This window comes from Salmo salar, chromosome 11 (assembly GCF_965601325.2).
Source record: "Salmo salar chromosome 11, fSalSal1, whole genome shotgun sequence".
Lineage (NCBI taxonomy): Eukaryota > Metazoa > Chordata > Actinopteri > Salmoniformes > Salmonidae > Salmo > Salmo salar.
Genome location: NC_138301.1, coordinates 41,509,122 through 41,531,109, shown reverse-complemented (window position 1 = coordinate 41,531,109; position 21,988 = coordinate 41,509,122). Strand labels below are relative to the sequence as shown.

Genomic DNA, 21,988 nt, shown 5'->3' with positions numbered 1-21,988 from the left:
ATATCCTTTTTCTTCTGTCCTGATTTTCTCTTTCTTTTCTTCTGTTAACTAGATATTCTTATAGTATAGTATAGGCCGATTATCTTCTGGTTTAAATGGTGTATTTTACCTCGCGTCCAGTCTCATTCCAAACGTCGTAAATTGTTGTATCTGCACGAACCCAGCCTTTACTAAGTCATCCATACATCAACTGTCTTAAAATCATTTATTTACTAAACAAAGTAAGTCACAGAAAGTATACAAACAGTAATTATCGTCACAAAGAATTAGTAGAGTAATGTGCCCTAGTGGGCTAAACAGGCAGGGCTGATGTCTTGTTAAAACAAAGGGTCATAAAGGGCAGCTGAGAAGACACAGAGTTCATTAATATTAACAATTGATATGCTAATCCTTTGCACATGAACGCTCACTCATTCGGGAACAATTGCAATCAATATATATTTACGCTCAGTGTGTGTCGGGATCCTTGTTGGAGAGTTCTGTTCTGTTGGAGAGTTAGAATGGATCTTTTAAAGTGACATTCATTAATGTCGTTATAGAATGGATGTTTCGTCGGTCTTCGCGTTCAATGATATTAATTAATAGTCTGCAGCTAGAAATTCTATCAAAGTTATTATTCTGTCGCTATCGATAGTCTAAAAGTTTAACCACGTGGTATGGTTAAAGTTAAGTAGAGGGATGCAGGGTCAAACCTATTGGCCAACTCGTAATGGAGTGGAGGCCTGGTCTGAAGAAAGTAACCCTGGGTGGGGGTTTTATTCGGAATGACAGAAAAAGGCTGTCTCATGACGCCAGGTCTTGTCTGTGCCGATGACTGAGTTAAGCTTTGAACAGAAATACAATTCTATCACATTAACATCAGTACATAGCCTCAACATATTCCAAATAGCTTTAATCTTATTAAATCATTGTATACAACCATTTAGATGCAAGTCCCATAGCTGAGGCTATTATATAAACCTTAGTATGGTAATATGGTACTATTGTCTCCAATGGGTATCACAAAATTGTACCAAGCGGACCAGTTCGTAGCTGGATTCTTCCCCGATCTTTTATACCTTCTCCAGAACATAAATGTCGTTCGGTTCCCCAATTCTGTGAGTTGGAAGAATGTCCTTTGTCTCTCTAAGAAACCCCTCTCTGTCTCAACTGGGCCATGCGGCAGGACATTCTCCTTTAGAATTTTACGACCGCCTTCACAGGGCCTGGAGTCAACTGTGCTCCCTGTTCCCAGAGAGAGGGCAATGTCATGACAGTCGTGCCTGTATGACCTCCCTACAACGCCTGGGCATGCTCCTGATGAAGTGGCGGATGGTCTCCTGAGGGATCTCCTCCCAGACCTGGACTAAAGCATCCGCCAACTCCTGGACAGTCTGTGGTGCAACGTGGCGTTGGTGGATGGAGCGAGACATGATGTCCCAGATGTGCTCAATTGGATTCAGGTCTGGGGAACGGATTCAGGTCTGGGGACCAGTCCATAGCATCAATGCCTTCCTCTTGCAGGAACTGCTGACACACTCCAGCCACATGAGGTCTAGCATTGTCTTGCATTAAGAGGAACCCAGGGCCAACCGCACCAGCATATGGTCTCACAAGGGGTGAGGATCTGATCTCGGTACCTAATGGCAGTCAGGCTACCTCTGGCGAGCACATGGAGGGCTGTGCAGCCCCCCAAAGAAATGCCACCCCACACCATCACTGACCCACCACCAAACCGGTCATGTTGCAGGATGTTGCAGGCGTTCTCCACGGCGTCTCCAGACACTGTCCCGTCTGTCACATGTGCTCAGTGTGAACCTGCTTTCATCTGTGAAGAGCACAGGGCGCCAGTGGCGAATTTGCCAATCTTGGAGTTCTCTGGCAAATGCCAAATGCCCTGCACGGTGTTTGGCTGTAAGCACAACCCCCACCTGTGGACGTCGGGCCCTCTTACCACCCTCATGGAGTCTGTTTCTGACCGTTTGAGCAGACACATGCACATTTGTGGCCTGCTGGAGGTCATTTTGCAGGGCTCTGGCAGTGCTTCTCCTGCTCCTCCTTGCACAAAGGCAGAGGTAGCGGTCCTGCTGCTGGGTTGTTGCCATCCTACGGCCTCCTCCACGTCTCCTGATGTACTGGCCTGTCTCCTGGTAGCGCCTCCATGCTCTGGACACTACGCTGACAGACACAGCAAACCTTCTTGCCACAGCTCGCATTGATGTGCCATCCTGGATGAGCTGCACTACCTGAGCCACTTGTGTGGGTTGTAGACTCCGTCTCATGCTACCACTAGAGTGAAAGCACCGCCAGCATTCAAAAGTGACTAAAACATCAGTCAGGAAGCATAGGAACTGAGAAGTGGTCTGTGGTTGCCACCTGCAGAACCACTCCTTTATTGGGGGTGTCTTGCTAATTGCCTATAATTTCTACCTGTTGTCTATTCCATTTGCACAACAGCATGTGAAATGTATTGTCAATCAGTGTTGCTTCCTAAGTGGACAGTTTGATTTCACAGAAGTGTGATTGACTTGGAGTTACATTGTGTTGTTTAAGTGTTCCCTTCATTTTTTTGAGTAGTATATATATATATATATATATATATATATATTTGCCTGATGCTTCTTTGACTAGGTTACTTCCTTGACTAGGCTGACGTCCTACAAAATTAATACATTTTTTTGCTCATCCATTTAAACACACATCCATATACTTTCACTGAAAAAAGTAGGAGGATTATATAACATGTTACGATGTCTGAATACAAAATTAAAAGGCGATAACCCTCACAGTAATTTACCCACTACTGCTAGCCCGGAGTGGTGGAGTGATCCACTAAAGTGATCCATGGTGTCAGCGGCAGGTAGCCTAGTGGTTAGAGCGTTGGACTAGTAACCGATAGGTTGCAAGATCCAATCCCTGAGCTGACAAGGTAGAAATCTGTCATTCTGCCCCTGAACAAGGCAGTTAACCCACTGTTCCTAGGCCGTCATTAAAAATAAGAATTTGTTCTTAACTGACTTGCCTAGTTAAATAAAGGTAAAATAAAATATGGGCTGTGAGTATGAAGCCCATTCGGGGCAATATTATTTATAAGGAGAAAACCCTCCACTGCTGGTCCGAGGAAAATAACGCAAATGTGACGAAGCAGCCGATGATCAAAATGCATATAAAAACCTTATACAATTAAGTGTACACATTATGTAATTTCACCTATATTCATTGTAGTGACTAATATTTGTAATATTTTTGGGCCTCTCCTATAACCTTTCAGTCGGAGTGACTCCAAGCTCCTTTAATGTTCATTTACTATGCGTTTCCTGCTCTTCGATTCACAATACAACCAGAATTAGTGTAGGCCTAATAAATATTTGAAGTGTAGGCTAAACTAAAGTCCCATTTGCAATAGGTTATAGTTAGGAGGACACTATCTGGGGTGAATACGTGTAACATTTAAACTATAGTAGGCTAGGCTTGCCTATATCAACACCATTTTGCTTTAAATAGCTATTTAAACCGGCAATAGGCTATCGTGTTGATATATGTTAGCCCAGAAAATAACACGTCCATGACAATGAAGATGGCTCTATTGTCGATCTGAATGTCTATATAGGCTAAGCCAGTCAGTCAATAGCATGTGTTACAGAATAGGAGAGCAGTCAGTCAGTCGCTTATTGAATGGGCTTCATAAATAGTGAAGCCATGAGGCTAGGCTTCACCTCAGCGGATTTCTGGAGTAGCTTCGCCCTTTACTGGACACTTGGTGAACCTAGCCAGACCAGCCACTTTACACTGTTAAACAAAGGTAGGCTAGATAATGATTATAAAAACATTGTAGCCCTAACTTACATGTAGTCAGAGCAGCTCACAGATCACTGCACCTGTACATAGCCCATCTATAATTTAGCCCAAACAACTACCTCTTCCCCTACTGTATTTATTTATTTTGCTCCTTTGCACCCCATTATTTATTTCTACTTTGCACTTTCTTCTACTACAAATCTACCATTCCAGTGTTTTACTTGCTATATTGTATTTACTTTGCCACCATGGCCTTTTTTGCCTTTACCTCCCTTATCTCACCTCATTTGCTCACATTGTATATAGACTTATTTTTCTACTGTATTATTGACTGCATGTTTGTTTTACTCCATGTTGTTTCATGTTGTCAAACTGCTTTGCTTTATCTTGGCCAGGTCGCAGTTGTAAATGAGAACTTGTTTTCAACTTGCCTACCTGGTTAAATAAATAAAACTAAAGTAGTCTAGTGCACACATCCATGCAGCCTCATATGCTTAGATATTATTAGGCCCTAGTAGCAGTGCTGGTGAAGGCTGAAGTCGTAGGCCTAGCGCTTTATGAAATTCATTCTTAGGCTTCATTTTTAAGGTGATGGCGGTAGTTTCCTTAACAATACCACAATGAATGTAAATTCACATGTTGAAACAGAAAAATGATAACACGGGAGATTCATACTTACACAGGTGGTGAATATTGTCCAGACAGATTTTTGCATGCGATGCAGTTAATTTGAGTATCAGAACGTGCCGGTGGACTTCTGTTAAGGATGCATTAGTGAAAAAAAGGCATTGGGTCATGGCAATTTTAAACTGGCCAAGATGGAATTTGTTATTGGATATAATTATCTGCTGGCCGTCCTCAGCATCGTGGCTAATTTGGCCAGGTTGGCCTATGAGAAAAGCTAACAGCTAGCCATTTTAGACCAATAGTTAAACCATGGTCTAAGCCAAAGTTCATAAATATGGCCCCACATTGTTCAAGTTCACACAAAACCAAAAATGGTAGTGCAGATAAAAGGATAAGGTATTTGAGTACGTAAATGCTGTGCAATGTAGACAATAGGCTAACGCCTATTTGATTAATCCGCTTTAATAAAAAGCTCTTTATAGTGTATATACAGCTGTAAGGGAAATTATCTTTATGAATTATAAGCGAAATCCCTTAAATAGCTGTAGTTTGTGTATTTCTGAGAGCCTCATGATGACGTTGTACTCGTAGTTTCCATCGTGTAGTCCACTTTGGAGATTTTTATCGACTAGGGTTTCCCAGTAGTGGTGCCAGTTCCCATCTTTGTCTTTCCCAAATCCATACACATTCACCTGCAATGGAAATACATGTTTAGAGAGTTTGTTTCATAAAGTTTACCAAAAGGTTTTATTTATGGCAATGGGATATTGTGTATGCAGCCTACATGATTTGGGCCAGTAATATGTGACGATACCACAGATTGTCAGAACTATGCAAATCCATTAGGTGTCAGGGTTGGTGTCCTGCACTGCAATCATGTGTAGTACACAGTGTGCATCACAATACAGTGTGGAATGTGTGTAGTGGGGCGGCAGGTAGCCTAGTGGTTAGAGCATTGGGCCAGTAACCGGAAGGTTGCTGTCACGTCCTGACCAGTATAGGGGTTATTTGTTATTGTAGTTTGGTCAGGACGTGGCAGGGGGTATTTGTTTTATGTGGTTTGGGCTATGTGTTTAGGTAGAGGGGTGTTTGGTTTATGTGGTTCGGGGTTTTGTTAGTCTATGTTAGGTTATATCTAGTTTGTTGTAGTTCTATGTTTAGGTAATTGGGGTTGGACCTTCAATTGGAGGCAGCTGGTTATCGTTGCCTCTGATTGAGGGTCCTATAATTAGGAGTTTGTTTTTCATGGGGTTTTGTGGGAGGGTGTTCGTTGCATAGCTGTGTGTTGCCTGCACGGCTGTTTGTCGTTCGTTTAGTTTTTCTTGTTTTGTTCTTAAGCGTTCTAATAAAGTGAATATGAGCACTCAACCCGCTGCGCCTTGGTCCATCCACCATGACGACCGTTACAGAACCTCCCACCAAACCCGAACCAAGCAGCGGGCCCAGGAGGAGGAAGGATCCTGGGCCAGGGAAATAAGGGCGCAGCATCTGGAGTGGAAAAAGCAACGCGCTCGGGAGGTGATGGCATCCTGGTCGCTGGAGGTATTAGAGGCAAGGATAGACTGGACGTGGGAACAACTACTGGACCATTGTGACAACCTGCCTGGGAAGCAGGTAGAGGTGGAGAGGCAGCCCCAAGAATTTATTTTGGGGGGGGGGGGGGGGGGGGGGGCACACGGGTAGTTTGGCGGGGCCAGGATTGAGCCGCAAGCCAACTCCCCGTGCTTATTGGGGGCAGCCTATTACTGGTCAGGTCCCGTGCGTTGGAGTGATGCGCACGGCGTCGAGGCCAAGCATTCATAGGCCGGTGTGCGCGGTGCCAGCACCCCGGTATTTGCCAGGGGAAAGCGGGCATCCAGCCAGGAAGGGTGGAGCCAGTAGTGTGATCGAGACTGCCAGTACGCCTCCATGGCCCGGTATTTCCAGTGCATCAGCCCAGTCCAGTATGTCCTGTTCCCGCTCCTCGCACTAGCCTTGAAGTGCGTGTCTCCAGTCTGATACCTCCAGTACCAGCCCCACGCACCAGGCTTCCAGTGCATCAGCCCAGTCCCGAGCTTCCGACGACAGTGTACAGTCCGGAACCGAGTGAGTCTGCCCTACAGTCCGGAACCGAGTGAGTCTGCCCTACAGTCCAGAGCTCCTAGAGTCGCCTTACAGTCTGGGGTCGACAGAGAGGGACATTGCTGTAGAGACATCATGTGAGTGGAGTAAGTCAGCGGTGGAGCGGGGTCTGCGTCCAGCTCCTGAGCCACCTCCTGAGGGGGGAGTATTGGGGAAAGGGGGGTGTTGCAGGAGCACCGTCAGTGATGGTGGCCACCCTCTCTTCCCTCCCATGTAATTTTGGGATTTATTGTTTTGGGGGGTTATTTTTGTTTTTTTTGTGGAGGTGCATCCGGGGTCTGCACCTTTGGGGGGGGGGGGGTACTGTCACATCCTGACCAGTATAGGGGTTATGTTATTGTAGTTTGGTCAGGACGTGGCAGTGGGTATTTGTTTTATGTGGTTTAGGTAGAGGGGTGTTTGGTTTATGTGGTTCGGGGTTTTGTTAGTCTGTTAGGTTCTGTCTAGTCTATTGTAGTTCTATGTTTAGGTAATTGGGGTTGGACCTTCAATTGGAGGCAGCTGGTTATCGTTGCCTCTGATTGAGGGTCCTATAATTAGGAGTTTGTTTTTCATGGGGTTTTGTGGGAGGGTGTTCGTTGCATAGCTGTGTGTTGCCTGCACGGCTGTTTGTCGTTCGTTTTGTTTTTCTTGTTTTGTTCTTAAGCGTTCTAATAAAGTGAATATGAGCACTCAACCCGCTGCGCCTTGGTCCGTCCACCACGACGACTGTTACAGTTGCTTGATCGAATCCCTGAGCTGACAAGGTAAAAATCTGTCGTTCTGCCCCTGAACAAGGCAGTTAACCCACTGTTCCCCGGGTGTCGAAGACGTGGATGTCGATTAAGGCAGCCCCCCCGCACCTCTACTTCAGAGGGGTTGGGTTAAAAGACACATTTCAGTTGGACAACTGACTGGGTATTCCCCTTTCCATAATATACAGTGTGTCTTGCTGAGGAAGTACACTCCTATCCACATTCCTAGCAGAGCATGTTGATATTTATTAGGATCCACATTAGTTCCTGTCAGGGCATGAGCTACTCTTCCTGGGGTCCAAACAATCACGTCGCAAAAGCCTACATCATAAATAAAACAATTCAAGACATTACTCTATTACAAATATAAAATTCACAGTACCACAACATTACTGTGTGTTTGCGTGGGTCTCTTCTGCGTTGTGCCATGAGGTGTTGTTGTATCTGTTGATATCTATAGGTCTTACCTTGTCACAGATGTGTAGGGATAATATCAAAGCCATGAATCCAGTGGAGGGGTATTTGCCCTGATAGTCAAGCCAGTTTTCATGAACATATTTCATAAACACAGGATTCAGAACCAATACCTGCTTGGAATATATTGCACATTACATGTCTATCAACCTGATTTAATTAGAAAAAGAGGAATGTCTATTGTGATGCATCAAATTTGAGAAGTCACTTTGTTAGATTGATAGTGTCAGATGGGATCCCATGATGCAGTTAGTACACTCCCATTCTGATGCTGTCTCAAGCTCTGACTCGTAATGACACACTCACCCCTAGGCAAATATTAATACCAATGTAGCTCAGTTGGTAGAGCATGGCGCTTGCAACACCAGGGTTGTGGGTTCAATTCCCACAGGGGATCAATACGAAAAGTATTAAAATGTATGCACTCTAAATCGCTCTAGAAAAGTGACTAAATTACCAAAAATATTAAAAAAAATACATTTGACATCACTGCCTCCTTTGTTAGGAAACCACCCAACCATATATTTAGTTGTTTGTTTTAAAAATGTATCTAAATAAGGCTCTGCCTATAACACACATCCTCAATTACAAGCAGAACTACTATCCAAGAGACAGTAGAAAAGATGATGCATTAGATATTGACTGTGTAGATGGATAATAACCATAATAAATTAACAAGGTGACTCACCAAATCTTTGTTGGCCTTCATCTTCTGTCTAAGTGGTAAATATGACCTGTTGAATAAAAGACTTCATTTCATCTAGGAGGTGCTAGCTATGTTATCTTAGGAAAATGCATGGTGTAGCAGTGTTTCCCAACTCCAGTAGCCCTGGACAAGCACACCGGATTCAACTAATCATCAAGCCCTCAATGAGTTGAATCAGGTGTTTTTGTCCAGGGACTGTAGGACCAGTGTTGATTAACACTTAACTAATCAGAAGAGTCCATGAGAAGTTGTTACTCACAAAGTGATGTGAGACCCAGTGGTCATGGCTCCTGGTAGCCACTGAAGGTCCAGAGTCTTGAAAGGGATCAACAGGAACCTAGTGGCTTTGTCCAGATCTACTGAACTCTCTGGGTACATGATGTGATACGTGGTCCGTTTCCCAACATCCTCTTCATAGCCAGAGGTAGGAGCCTTGTTCATTCTGGATAGTACAGTAAATAGCAGGAATCCATACAATAACTGCAATATTTCAAAGCTCTTCGTTCAACAGTGACAGAACGGGTAGCGCCATCTTTATTTTAAGTAGTCAATTTCTTATTTTCGGCTTCTATGAGTTGATTGGCAGTCAGTAAACAAATTGAAAATGGTATATGCTGCTACCTGGAGTGTGCTGTCTGTACAGGCATAAAGCCAAGGTCGGTTATTTACTGCCACATGCAGCTATGGAAGGTTTGTTCCTTTCTACTGGAGCGGGAACTCCTTCCCTACTTCCCACAAATCTAAAAGCGTTGGATTGGTGGAGGCATGGGCAAGCTAGTGGGAGTTCCACCATATCTTACAGTGCCTACAGAAAGTATTCAGACCCATTGACCATTTCCACTTTGTTACGTTACGGCCTTATTCTAAAATTGATTAAATCCCCCCCCCCCCCAAATCGACACACAATTCGCCATAATGACAAAGCAAAAGCAGGTTTAAATTGTTGCAAATTTATATAAAAAAAATAACAATTACATAAGTATTTGGACCATTTACTCAGTATTTTGTTGAAGCACCTTTGGCAGAGATTACAGCCTCGAGTTTTATGGGTATAACTAGAAGCTTGGCACACCTGTATTTGGGGAGTTTCTCCGATTCTTCTCTGCAGATCCTTTCAAGCTCTGTCAGGTTGGTTGGGGAGAATCGCTGCACAGCTATTTTCAGGTTTCTCCAGACATGTTTGTGCTTAGGGTCGTTGTCCTGTTGGAAGGTGAACCGTCACCCCAGTCTGAGGTCCTGAGCACTCTGGGGCAGGTTTTCATCAAGGATATCTCTGTACTTTGCTCTGTTGGTCTTTCCCTCAGTCCCGACTAGTCTCCCAGTCCCTGCAACAGAATAACATCCCCACAGCACACTTCCACCACACGTTACCGTGGGATGGTACCAGGTTTCCTCCAGGCATGACGCTTGGCATTCAGGACAAAGAGTTTAATCAAATCAGAGAATCTTGTGTCTCATGGTCGGAGTCCTTTAGGTGCCTTTTGGCAAACTCCCAAGCAGGGTGTCATGTGCCTTTCACTGAGAAGTGGCTTCCGTCTGGCCACTACCATAAAGGCCTGATTGGTGGGGTTCTGCAGAGATGGTTGTCCTTCTGGAAGGTTCTCCCTTCTCCCCAGAGGAACTCTGGAGCTCTGTCAGTGACCATCAGGTTCTTGGTCACCTCCCTGACCAAGACCTTTCTCCCCCGATTCCTCAGTTTGGCCAGGCAGCCAGCTCTAGGAACAGTCTTGGTGGTTCCAAACTTCTTCCATTTAAGAATGAATGAATGAATGATGGAGGTCAAGGTTCTTGGGAAACTTCAATGCTGCATAAATAAAAATGTTGGTACCCATATCTATGCCTCGACACAATCCTGTCTCAGAGCTCAAAAGACAATTCATTCAATCTCATGGCTTAGTTTTTGCTCTGACATGTAGTGTCAACTGTGGGACATTATATAGACAGGTGTGTGCCTTCCCAAATCACGTCCAATCAATCGAATATACCACAGTTGGACTCCAATCAAGTTATAAAAAACATCAAGGATGATCTTTGGACACTGTTAACTAACCTCCAGACGAGCTTCAATGCCATACAACTCTCCTTCCGTGGCCTCCAACTGCTCTAAATGCAAGTAAAACTAAATGCATGCTCTTCAACCGATCGCTGCCCGCACCTGCCTGCCAGTCCAGCATCACTACTCTGGATGGTTCTGACTTAGAATATGTGGACAACTACAAATACCTAGGTGTCTGGTTAAACTAAACTCTCCTTCCAGACTCACATTAAGCATCTCCAATCCAAAATTAAATCTAGAATCGGCTTCCTATTTCGCAACCATGCATCCTTCACTCATGCTGCCAAACATAGCCTCGTAAAACTGACTATCCTACTGATCCTTGACTTCGGCAATGTCATCTACAAAATAGCCTCCAACACTCTACTCAGCAAATTGGATGCAGTCCATCACAGCGCCACCTGTTTTGTCACCAAAGCCCCATATACTACCCACCACTGCGACCTGTATGCTCTCGTTGGCTGGCCCTCGCTTCATATTCGTCGCCAAACCCACTGGCTCTCATCTATAAGTCTTTGCTAGGTAAAGCCCCGCCTTATCTCAGCTCACTGGTCATCACAGCAGCACCCACCCGTAGCACGCGCTCCAGCACGTATATTTCACTGGTCACCCCCAAAGCCAATTCCTCCTTTGGATGCCTTTCCTTCCAGTTCTCTGCTGCCAATGACTGGAACGAATTGCAAAGAAAAATAAAAAATATATAAAAAAATAAATAAATCACTGAAGCTGGAGACTCATAGCTCCCTCACTAACTTTAAGCACCAGCTGTCAGAGCAACTCACAGATCACTGCACATAGCCCATCTGTAAATAGCCCATCCAACTACCTCATCCCCATACTGCATTTATTTTTTTGCTCCTTTGCACCCCAGTATCTCTACTTGCACACTCATCTGCACATCTATCCCTCCAGTGTTTGATTGCTAAATTGTAATTATTTCGCCATTATGGCCTATTTATTGCCTTACCTCATTTGCACACTGTATAGACTTTTTTTTCTATTGTGTTATTGACTGCATGTTTGTTTATTCCATGTGTAACTCTGTGTTGTTTGTGTCGCACTGCTTTGCTTTATCTTGGCCAGGTCGCAGTTGTAAATGAGAACTTGTTCTCAACTGGCCTACCTGGTTAAATAAAGGTGAAATAATGTTTTTTTTTTTTATTTAAAAAAATAAATAATATCAATATAAACAGATTGAGCTTGGCTGCATCTTCTGAGTTTCATAGCAAAGGGTCTGAAAAACCTGTTTTTACTTAGTCATTATGGAGTAGTGTGTGTAGATTGAGGATTATTTTATTTAATCCATTTTAGAATAAGGCTGTAACGTAACAAAATGTGGAAAAAGGGAAGAGGTCTGAATACTTTCTGAATGCACTGTATATAGTAATTTATTTTCAAACCAGTGATGGGAAGTGAACAAGTGCACACTGAGCTGGTGGGGATAATTGGGACATAACTCTCAATTAAATTGGCTGATCCCTCCTACTGACCTGGATGGCAGGGACGTGCACAGACAGGGTTCTACCTGAGCACCTGTCCCTTTGCCTTCCCACTTGCCAAGTGCCCTTTTGGGTGGTGGTATAATTATACTTTTTTTGTATAGTTTGTCTTTGTTGTTCTGAACCCACTGCCCCCCAAGTTGTGACATCTTCAAGTTCGCCACCCTGACCCCTGGTCTGCCCTGTACGGAGCTTGCGTGCGCCCGGTTGCCCCCAGTCTGCCTTGTACAGAGGACGCGCACGCCCCATTATCCAAACAAATTGAAATGCGATCACCAGTTGAGTGTGTGTAGCAAGCCATCTAGTTTAAATATCAACAGTACTGCCACAGCAGCATAACATTTCATCAACAATTGATTTACATAATAGTCAGTCTGGTTGGCTGATAGCCAACACGCAGCAGAAAGACGGGCAGTTGCCGGTGGGTGCCCTTCTTTTCCAATTTTGAGCACCTCCAAGGTCTGTTTACGGCCCTGCTGTATGGAATCCTGTGATCCTTCCTTAACCCATAGGAAGTCCCACTCAGTTGACTAATTCAAAATGGCTTAAGTCTTCAATGGCACTACCAATGCTTAAACAGGTTGTGCCAAGTGCGCCCTCTGTTGGCCTACCTTATGACGACGTCACTGGAGTCTATGAGGGCTCCGAAGTGGGAACCCTTGAGGTTCCCAGAGTTCCCCACCACAGCACAGCTTCCATGGCGCTGATGGCCCGCATCCATGTGGAGGTCAGCATCAGGGATGACCTGGAACAACTTCTCCACCACCTCGCTGAATTTGGCTGTGCTACTGTCATTCTGGATTTCCTGGTGATAAGAGGGTACTTTATTTGATTGCGCCAGCCAACACATGAAACACCAATAAATACACCATGGACGAGCAGCACAACTCAGATGACAATCATAACATCAGCCCAAACAAGTCAAATCTGATTATGTATATTGTGTGATTTGTATATAATGATTTCATGTTCAACGACTGCAGAGGGAACTGAGCTGTTAAATCTGCTGCAATGCATCATTTGAGTATTCTGAGACTTATGTTTGGATTGTACATGGTCTCTGTCCAGAAAAACAGGTTATTGTTGACTACAATAGCAATCAGTTAATCAGTTGTCAGTGACAACGCTTGTATTGCAGCGTGTGAAAGAGCTGGCCTTACGCGATCACTTAAAGAGGCTTAAAATCAGAAGTGTGAATATTATTATTTTTTTATTGTAAAAGGGCAGGATAAAAGAATCAAAACTGACAGCTAAAACTGTGGTTCACCAGCTACATTCACACAGGCAAATTTAGACCTTTGTTCCACTGTGTAGTGTGACCAATAAAATATTTTTCAGAGCTAATCTGATGGTCAAAAGACTAATTAGTGCAACACACACAAAAAAAAGAAGAGATATATATATATAGAGCTCAAAAAAATAAAGGGAACACTTAAACAACACAATGTAACTCCAAGTCAATCACACTTCTGTGAAATCAAACTGTCCACTTAGGAAGCAACACTGATTGACAATAAATTTCACATGCTGTTGTGCAAATGGAATAGACAACAGGTGGAAATTATAGGCAATTAGCAAGACATCCCAAATAAAGGAGTGGTTCTGCAGGTGGTGACCACAGACCACTTCTCAGTTCCTATGCTTCTTGGCTGATGTTTTGGTCACTTTTGAATGCTGGCGGTGCCTTCACTCTAGTGGTAGCATGAGACGGAGTCTACAACCCACACAAGTGGCTCAGGTAGTGCAGCTCATCCAGGATGGCACATCAATGCGAGCTGTGGCAAGAAGGTTTGCTGTGTCTGTCAGCGTAGTGTCCAGAGCATGGAGGCGCTACCAGGAGACAGGCCAGTACATCAGGAGACGTGGAGGAGGCCGTAGGAGGGCAACAACCCAGCAGCAGGACCACTACCTCTGCCTTTGTGCAAGGAGGAGCACTGCCAGAGCCCTGCAAAATGACCTCCAGCAGGCCACAAATGTGCATGTGTCTGCTCAAACGGTCAGAAACAGACTCCATGAGGGTGGTATGAGGGCCCGACGTCCACAGGTGGGGGTTGTGCTTACAGCCCAACACCGTAAAGGGCGTTTGGCATTTGCCAGAGAACACCAAGATTGGCAAATTCGCCACTGGCGCCCTGTGCTCTTCACAGATGAAAGCAGGTTCACACTGAGCACATGTGACAGAGTCTGGAGACGCAGTGGAGAACGTTCTGCTGCCTGCAACATCCTCCAGCATGACCGGTTTGGTGGTGGGTCAGTCATGGTGTGGGGTGGCATTTCTTTGGGGGGCCGCACAGCCCTCCATGTGCTCGCCAGAGGTAGCCTGACTGCCATTAGGTACCGAGATGAGATCCTCAGACCCCTTGTGAGACCATATGCTGGTGCAGTTGGCCCTGGGTTCCTCCTAATGCAAGACAATGCTAGACCTCATGTGGCTGGAGTGTGTCAGCAGTTCCTGCAAGAGGAAGGCATTGATGCTATGGACTGGCCCACCCGTTCCCCAGACATGAATCCAATTGAGCACATCATGTCTCGCTCCATCCACCAACGCCACGTTGCACCAGACTGTCCAGGAGTTGGCGGCTGCTTTAGTCCAGGTCTGGGAGGAGATCCCTCAGGAGACCATCCGCCACCTCATCAGGAGCATGCCCAGGCGTTGTAGGGAGGTCATACAGGCACGTGGAGGCCACACACACACACTACTGAGCCTCATTTTGACTTGTTTTAAGGACATTACATCAAAGTTGGATCAGCCTGTAGTGTGGTTTTCCACTTTAATTGTGAGTGTGACTCCAAATCCAGACCTCCATGGGTTGATAAATTGGATTTCCATTGATTATTTTTGTGTGATTTTGTTGTCAGCACATTCCACTATGTAAAGAAAAAAGTATTCAAGATTATTTCATTCAGTTCTAGGATGTGTTATTTTAGTGTTCCCTTTATTTTTTTGAGCAGTGTATATATAAAATAAAGTGGGCTGCCTGTCTAAACACAGCTACCTTATCCTTGTGGGTGTCTCTCTAAACAATGACACACCAGTTCATTCAATAATTAGGTCAGAGGGACCACAAGTGTTCAATTAACCAGCCAATCATGATTCACAACCAATTAACAGGGAAGAGGCACAATTTACGTTGTTGCTATAGTATTGCCTGGAATGACAAATGGTTAAAATGAAAGGAATTCTGCATCCAACTTGTTTTATCCGGTAGATTAGCAATATATTAAAACAATGTCCTTGTAGTGAAGGGCTCACTCATTCACACAGCCTAAACCCAACCAATAAAAGTTAATTCTGAATTAAACTCAAACAACGAGAAAAAGAAACACGCAACAGTATTAACAAGATATTTAACTTTAGCAAATAATAATATGTTTGGCCATTTCAATGTGTAGTTGTAGTGAGCGTTTGGGACATTCATCGACCAACGTTAATAGGCTAATCCAGTGGTCATCAACCGGTCGATCTCCAAGGTATTTCTAGTCGATCGCCAAACATTTCTGTAAAAAACCCAACGATAAAGCCTTGTGTTCCTATTTTTTTATTATTATTAGTCACGGGCTGTTGGTGTTAAGTGCAGCCAATTTAGCTTCCCTGCGCCCCGGGTAGGCAAACTGTTGCCATGTCATGTGTCTGAAGGATAGCGCGCTGGACTTCGGGTTAGAAGGTCGAGGGTTTCATTACATTGGTGTCAGAAGTGATCGGACCTTGCATCCACGACAGTGCGTGTGCTTGGCCAGTGAGCGCGTTCCTATAAGACGTTGAGTCGCAAGCTAGCGCGAAGACGCGCTCTTTGAAAGGAGGGAGTAGTGTAACGACCCTGGGTGTATAAGCGCGGATATCGACTCTGCCGCTCGAGTATTCTTTTGGGGCACAGTCGATAGCGCGCTGGACTTCGGACTAGAAGCTCGAGGCCAGCTCCCTGCCTGTTACATTAGTTAAGACATATTTAAAAAAATATATATATATACACATATAAAAATATATTTGGCCTACCCGCCACCACGTTCTGGTATCATCGGAGAGTTTCTTGTTCTCTCTCGTCAGAAATAGTTTGATAGATCTGATGAAGCGCTTCTGAAACCATGGGTCGTCGTCCGGCGGTGGTGAGAAGATATCGTCCTGCGGCCCAAGGGCATTTTTTACAAAATTCACAAATGAATTGGAGGATTGCTGTCCAGAATAAAACACAATGATAGTAAAGATGCAGAGTAGAACAGTGGTTAGAAGGCATTTTCTAATCCTGAAGATAATCATTTCGTAGGTGGTATAGAATCCTCACCACCTGTTTAGAAACCAATAATGAATATGTGAAAACGCCACTAATAATGCTGGTTTCAAAACATCAAGGAAGTGGGAACTCGCTTTCAAGATAACTGCGAACTTGGAAAGAAAAATCGTTTGATTCTTCCTCTATGAGGTTTAACGGCGGTTGGCATCCAATTTGTTGCATTACTGCCACCTACTCGACTGGAGTACAACTCCCTTATACCTTGCTTGAACAATAAAAATGTACTAAATAAATACCCTACCATCTAACACTACACTCACTCATTTCAAAATTGTCTAAAATAAAATTAACACCACCCTACTCCATTAAATGTATGTATTCCTACCTCATGCCATCATCCTGAAAGGATGGGACATCACCACTTAACACACCCTGTAACTCTTCTGATGTCAAGTCTCGCACACCCAAATACCTCTTTGCAGCTGCCTCCACAACCTCAATTTTCTGCGACTTGCTATAAATGATAGAAATCTAATCTTACTGAAACTTATATCACTTTTTGGCCTATCCCTTTGTACTGGTATACCTCTATTACTCTCACCACTCCCCCTTAACCCAGTCCTCTACTTTCTTCACTTGGGGTAAAATCACTGTGGAAGCCAAGCCATATTATAACCTATGTGTTGTGATAATTGCGTTGTAAATCACTGTGGAAGCCCAGCCATATTATAACCTATGTGTTGTGATAATTGCGTTGTAAATCACGGTGGAAGCCAAGCCATATTATAACCTATGTGTTGTGATAATTGCATTGTAAATCACGGTGGAAGCCAAGCCATATTATAACCTATGTGTTGTGATAATTGCATTGTAAATCACGGTGGAAGCCAAGCCATATTATAACCTATGTGTTGTGATAATTGCGTTGTTTGTTCTATACATCCTGTTAATTCATATGCCTTGTGACCGTGATATATAGGTCTAAAAGCTGAGACAATAAGAAGACACAGTGGCAGTATAAATTCAACCACACCTTCTCGTCTATCATTCTATCATACAGTACACACTTTTATTTTTTGTTGTCCTAGGCTATCTGGCTAAAATGCTTGATTTCCAGGCTAACTTCCGTTCATGGGCAACGTGAACTAGTTAACATTAGCCTTCTACATATTGAACTTCCATCCTCTCAGGCCATGACCTAATGGTTGAATCAGAATCACCCTAATAATCATTGGCCAGTATGGAGAATTAAGTAAAACCACAAGTCCAAATCCCTATCTCCATCCATGGCTAATTTAGGAAAGAGACCAATTTTAGCTAGCTAGCCGCCGGAGGACAACACAACCAGATGCAACAATTCAAGTTTTTCTCTCAATGACATATGCTCTCAATGGGATTTCATAGGAGCAGCGGCAACCCGTCATTCAGGGCAACAAAAAAATTATTTAATACAAAATATATATATATGTGATTGTTGCCTGTTTTGCATGTTATTTCGGTATTAATATGTGTCACATATCAGTTTGTAAACCATGTAAAAAATGTAATAATTGAGTTAATAAGGCCGCATGCAAATATGGCCTCTTTGCTTTCTTGAGTAAAGCAGCTCCAAAATACAGGTGTTGCAGCCTAGCTCAGTATTTTCTGTGGTGTTGGGGCAGCCAGCGGAAAATACAGAGCGTAGGGGTTAGTAATGTTCTCTAGTTGCACCGTGATTGGCTCAGTGTTCTGTCACCCATAGGGATACTACGTCACCGGCAAAATCTATGGGGAGAGCAAAACAATTCAAGCCCCTTGGGTGTTGCCATAGATTTACATTAGAAGTGTCCATCCAAGAAGGCTCAAGGTCATTGGCCACAGATACAATGACGTCAAATTACGTTATATCTACCCTAGCTTTGATTGGACTGATCATGTCAACATCATGCTTTCAAAATCTTAGCTAGACAAGCAGTCATCATGAATCAAGTCGACAATCTACTGGCAAATCCTTTTCAATCCTTGTCATATCAAGAGAAATTATAGATATAACGTATCGGTGCTCATCAGCCATTGGACATAAACATTACACAACAAGTTGGAAATCGCAAATTCAACAATGAGTGGTTTGGAAGGAATCCGTGGCTAACTGCAAGTGTTGCAAAGCAACCACTAGCCCACTAGTCAGTGGAGGAGTGTGTGTGGTCCAAGTCTGGATTTAAGAGTCTCTTTTCCAAGCTTAAAAGGATAAACATTCATAAGCAACACCATAGGCCAGAAAAGGTTGAATACATTGGCCATACTGTCAATCCAGCATTACTTCTGCAGCGTTCAAAACAACTGGAAACTCGGAACTAGGAAATCTCAGACTTCAGTGAGTTCAAGACAGCTGAAAACTCGGATAAAAACGAGCTCCGACTGGGAAAATATGTTTTGAACAGAATTCACAGAATCCGGGGGTATCGTCGGATGGGGCAACAGTGTCTCCCGACCCCTCCTGTCTCAGCCTCCAGTATTTATGCTGCAGTAGTTTATGTGTCAGGGGGCTAGGGTCAGTCTGTTATATCTGGAGTATTTCTCCTGTCTTATCCGGTGTCCTGTGTGAATTTAAGTATGCTCTCTCTAATTCTCTCTCTTTCTCACTTTCTCTCTTTTTCTATTTCTTTCTTTCTTTCTTTCTCTCTCTCTCGGAGGACCTGAGCCCTAGGACCATGCCTCAGGACTACCTGGCCTGATGACTCCTTGCTGTCCCCAGTCCACCTGGCCTTGCTGCTGCTCCAGTTTCAACTGTTCTGCCTGCAGTTATGGAACCCTGACCTGTTCACCGGACGTGCTACCTGTCCCAGACCTGCTGTTTTCAACTCTCTAGAGACAGCAGGAGTGGTAGAGATACTCTGAATGATCGGCTATGAAAAGCCAACTGACATTTACTCCTGAGGTGCTGTTGCACCCTCGACAACCACTGTGATTATTATGATTTGACCCTGCTGGTCATCTATGAACATTTGAACATCTTGGCCATGTTCTGTTATAATCTCCACCCAGCACAGCCAGAAGAGGACTGGCCACCCCTCATAGCCTGGGGCCTCTCTAGGTTTCTTTCTAGGTTCTGGCCTTTCTAGGGAGTTTTTCCTAGCCACCGTGCTTCTACACCTGCATTGCTTGCTGTTTGGGGTTTTAGGCTGGGTTTCTGTACAGCACTTTGTGACATCAGCTGATGTAAGAAGGGCTTTATAAATACATTTGATTTGATTTGAAGTCAGGAACTCGGCTCTCCTTCTAGAGCTCCGACCTGAAGATCACTGACGTCATGATTCAACCTTGTTTTTTCCCCCGAGTTACCAGTTGTCTTGAAAGCACCATACATCCAGAGAATTCCAGACTTTGATGACAAAGTTTGATGACAAAATCTGCCCACAAGAAGGACCGCTGCGCCACCTTCCTGTTCAAGTGAGCACAGCACAAAAAGGTGAGTCCAAAAATATCTTGCTTGTCCTGGAGATATTTACACAGCTTTCAAAACGTCACACCAGGGTAAGCCTACATGAAACACATGTGAAAAATAAATTGTGGAAAAACGTTTCGAACCATTTCCCTCTTTGATCCCTATCTTTTATGGGTATTATGACTCATACTGTGGTAATATATAGGCTTTGCCCAAGGAACCATGGCGGAGTTAGTGCCCACAAAAAGACGCCATTAATATTGCACTCTATTAGGCTACAGTTTAAATAAGTTATGATGAAGTGACAGGGTGGTGAAAGTGCACGGTGATGAGCTTGATGCTGTCAAGTATGCTCTCTCTCCGGCGCTCTAGGTCGCCATGCTCCCGCGCCTCAGCCGGATCGACAGGTTCCCGCGCTTCAGCAGAGGTGACCGGTCCTGATCCCCGGGATAGTAATTTTGGTCGGCGTCCTGCGGTCGGAGCCGCACGTAAGGGAGGGGGTACTGTCACGTGTGCTCCCTCTCTGACCTCTAGGTCACCAGGCTGCTGATTATTGCACACACTTGTCACCATCGTCACGCGCATCAGCACCTTATGTCACCTGGACTCCATCACCTCCTTGATTACCTGTCCTATTTATGTCACTCCCTTTGGTTCCTTCCCCAGGCGTTATTGTTTCTGTTTCAGTTTCATGTCTATATGCTGTTCTTGTTTTGTATTATGTTCCATTTATATATTAAATATTCACTCCCTGAACTTGCTTCTTGACTCTCAGCGCACTTGACACAGATGCTCCTTTCCAATAAAAATCGAGGGTCTTATTCTGGTGACATGATGATCGATGATTGGTTGCTGTTTGACAAGTAAAAATGATCTCGCTCTTATCCATAATTTCATCAACAAAAATATGAAAATGTCAACGATTTTACTGCATTATGATTCATGTAAGGAAATCAGAATTGAAATAAATTCATTAGGCCCTAATCTATGGATTTCACATGACTGGGAATACAGATATGCATCTGTTGGTCACAGATACAGTTGAAGTCGTAAGTTTACATACACTTAGGATTGGAATCATGAAAACTCGTTTTTAAATCACTCCACAAATTTTTTGTAAACAAACTATAGTTTTGGCAAGTCGGGTAGGACATCTACTTTGTGCATGACACAAGTAATTTTTCCAACAATTGTTTACAGATAGATTATTTCACTTATAATTCTCTGTATCACAATTCCAGTGGGTCAGAAGTTTACATACACTAAGTTGACTGTGCCTTTAAACAGCTTGGAAAATTCCAGAAAATTATGTCATGGCTTTAGAAGCTTCTGATAGGCTAAGTGACATCATTTGAGTCAATTGGAGGTGTACTTGTGGATGTATTTCGAGGCCTACCTTCAAACTCAGTGCCTCTTTGCTTGACTTCATGGGAAAATGAAAAAAATCAAACAATAGTACGCAAGTATAAACACCATGGGACCACGCAGCCGTTATACCGCTCAGGAAGGAGACACGTTCTGTCTCCTAGAGATTACTCTTTGGTGCGAAAAGTGCAAATCAATCCTAGAACAACAGCAAAGGACCTTGTGAAGATGCTGGAGGAAACAAGTACAAAAGTATCTATATCCACAGTAGTACGAGTCCTATATCGACATAACCTGAAAGGCCGCTCAGCAAGGAAGAAGACACTGCTCCAGAACCACCATAAAAAAGCCAGACTACTGTTTGCTTCTGTACATGGGGACAAAGATCATACTTTTTGTAGAAATGTCCTCTGGTCTGATGAAACAAAAATAGAACTGTTTGGCCATAATGTCCATCGTTATGTTTTGAGGAAAAAGGGGGAGGCTTGCAAGCCGAAGAACACCATCCCAACCGTGAAACACAGGGGTGGCAGCATCATATTGTGGGGGTGCTTTGCTGTAGGAGGGACTGGTGCACTTCACAAAATAGATGGAATCATGAGGAAGAGAATTATGGTTTAAGGACAACAAAGTCAAGGTATTGGAGTGGCCACCACAAAGCCCTGACCTCAATTCTATAGAACATTGTGGGCAGAACTGAAAAAGTGTTTGTGAGCAAGGAGGACTACTAACCTGACTCAGTAACACCAGCTCTGTCAGGAGGAATGGGCCAAAATTCACCCAACGTATTGTGGGAAGCTTGTGGAAGGTCCGAAACGTTTGACCCAAGTTAAACAATTTAAAGGCAATGCTACCAAATACTTATTGAGTGTATGTAAACTTCTGACCCACTGGGAATGTGATGAAAAGCTGAAATTAATCATTATTCTGACATTTCACATTCTTAAAATAAAGTGGTGATCCTAACTGACCTAAG

The 21,988-nt window shown here is 43.9% G+C and overlaps 1 protein-coding gene across 3 annotated transcripts; it reads right to left on the bottom strand.

Annotated features, from left to right (window-relative positions):
* Window positions 1-191: 191 nt before the first annotated feature.
* Window positions 192-16,393, bottom strand: LOC106586577 (CMP-N-acetylneuraminate-beta-galactosamide-alpha-2,3-sialyltransferase 1). Of its 3 annotated transcripts, none has more exons than XM_014174007.3 (6): window positions 15,989-16,393; window positions 12,606-12,799; window positions 8,699-8,881; window positions 8,422-8,467; window positions 7,727-7,849; window positions 192-5,096 (listed from the first exon to the last, which is right to left on the bottom strand). In XM_014174007.3, exons 1-6 carry the CDS (start codon window positions 16,247-16,249, stop codon window positions 4,923-4,925), a joined length of 981 nt encoding a protein of 326 aa, XP_014029482.1. In that variant the 5' UTR covers window positions 16,250-16,393; the 3' UTR covers window positions 192-4,922. The 3 variants fall into 3 exon arrangements, with proteins under 3 accessions (XP_014029482.1, XP_014029483.1, XP_014029484.1); XM_014174008.3 differs by having other exon boundaries at window positions 7,727-7,846; window positions 15,989-16,392; XM_014174009.3 differs by lacking the exon at window positions 7,727-7,849.
* Window positions 16,394-21,988: the final 5,595 nt, after the last annotated feature.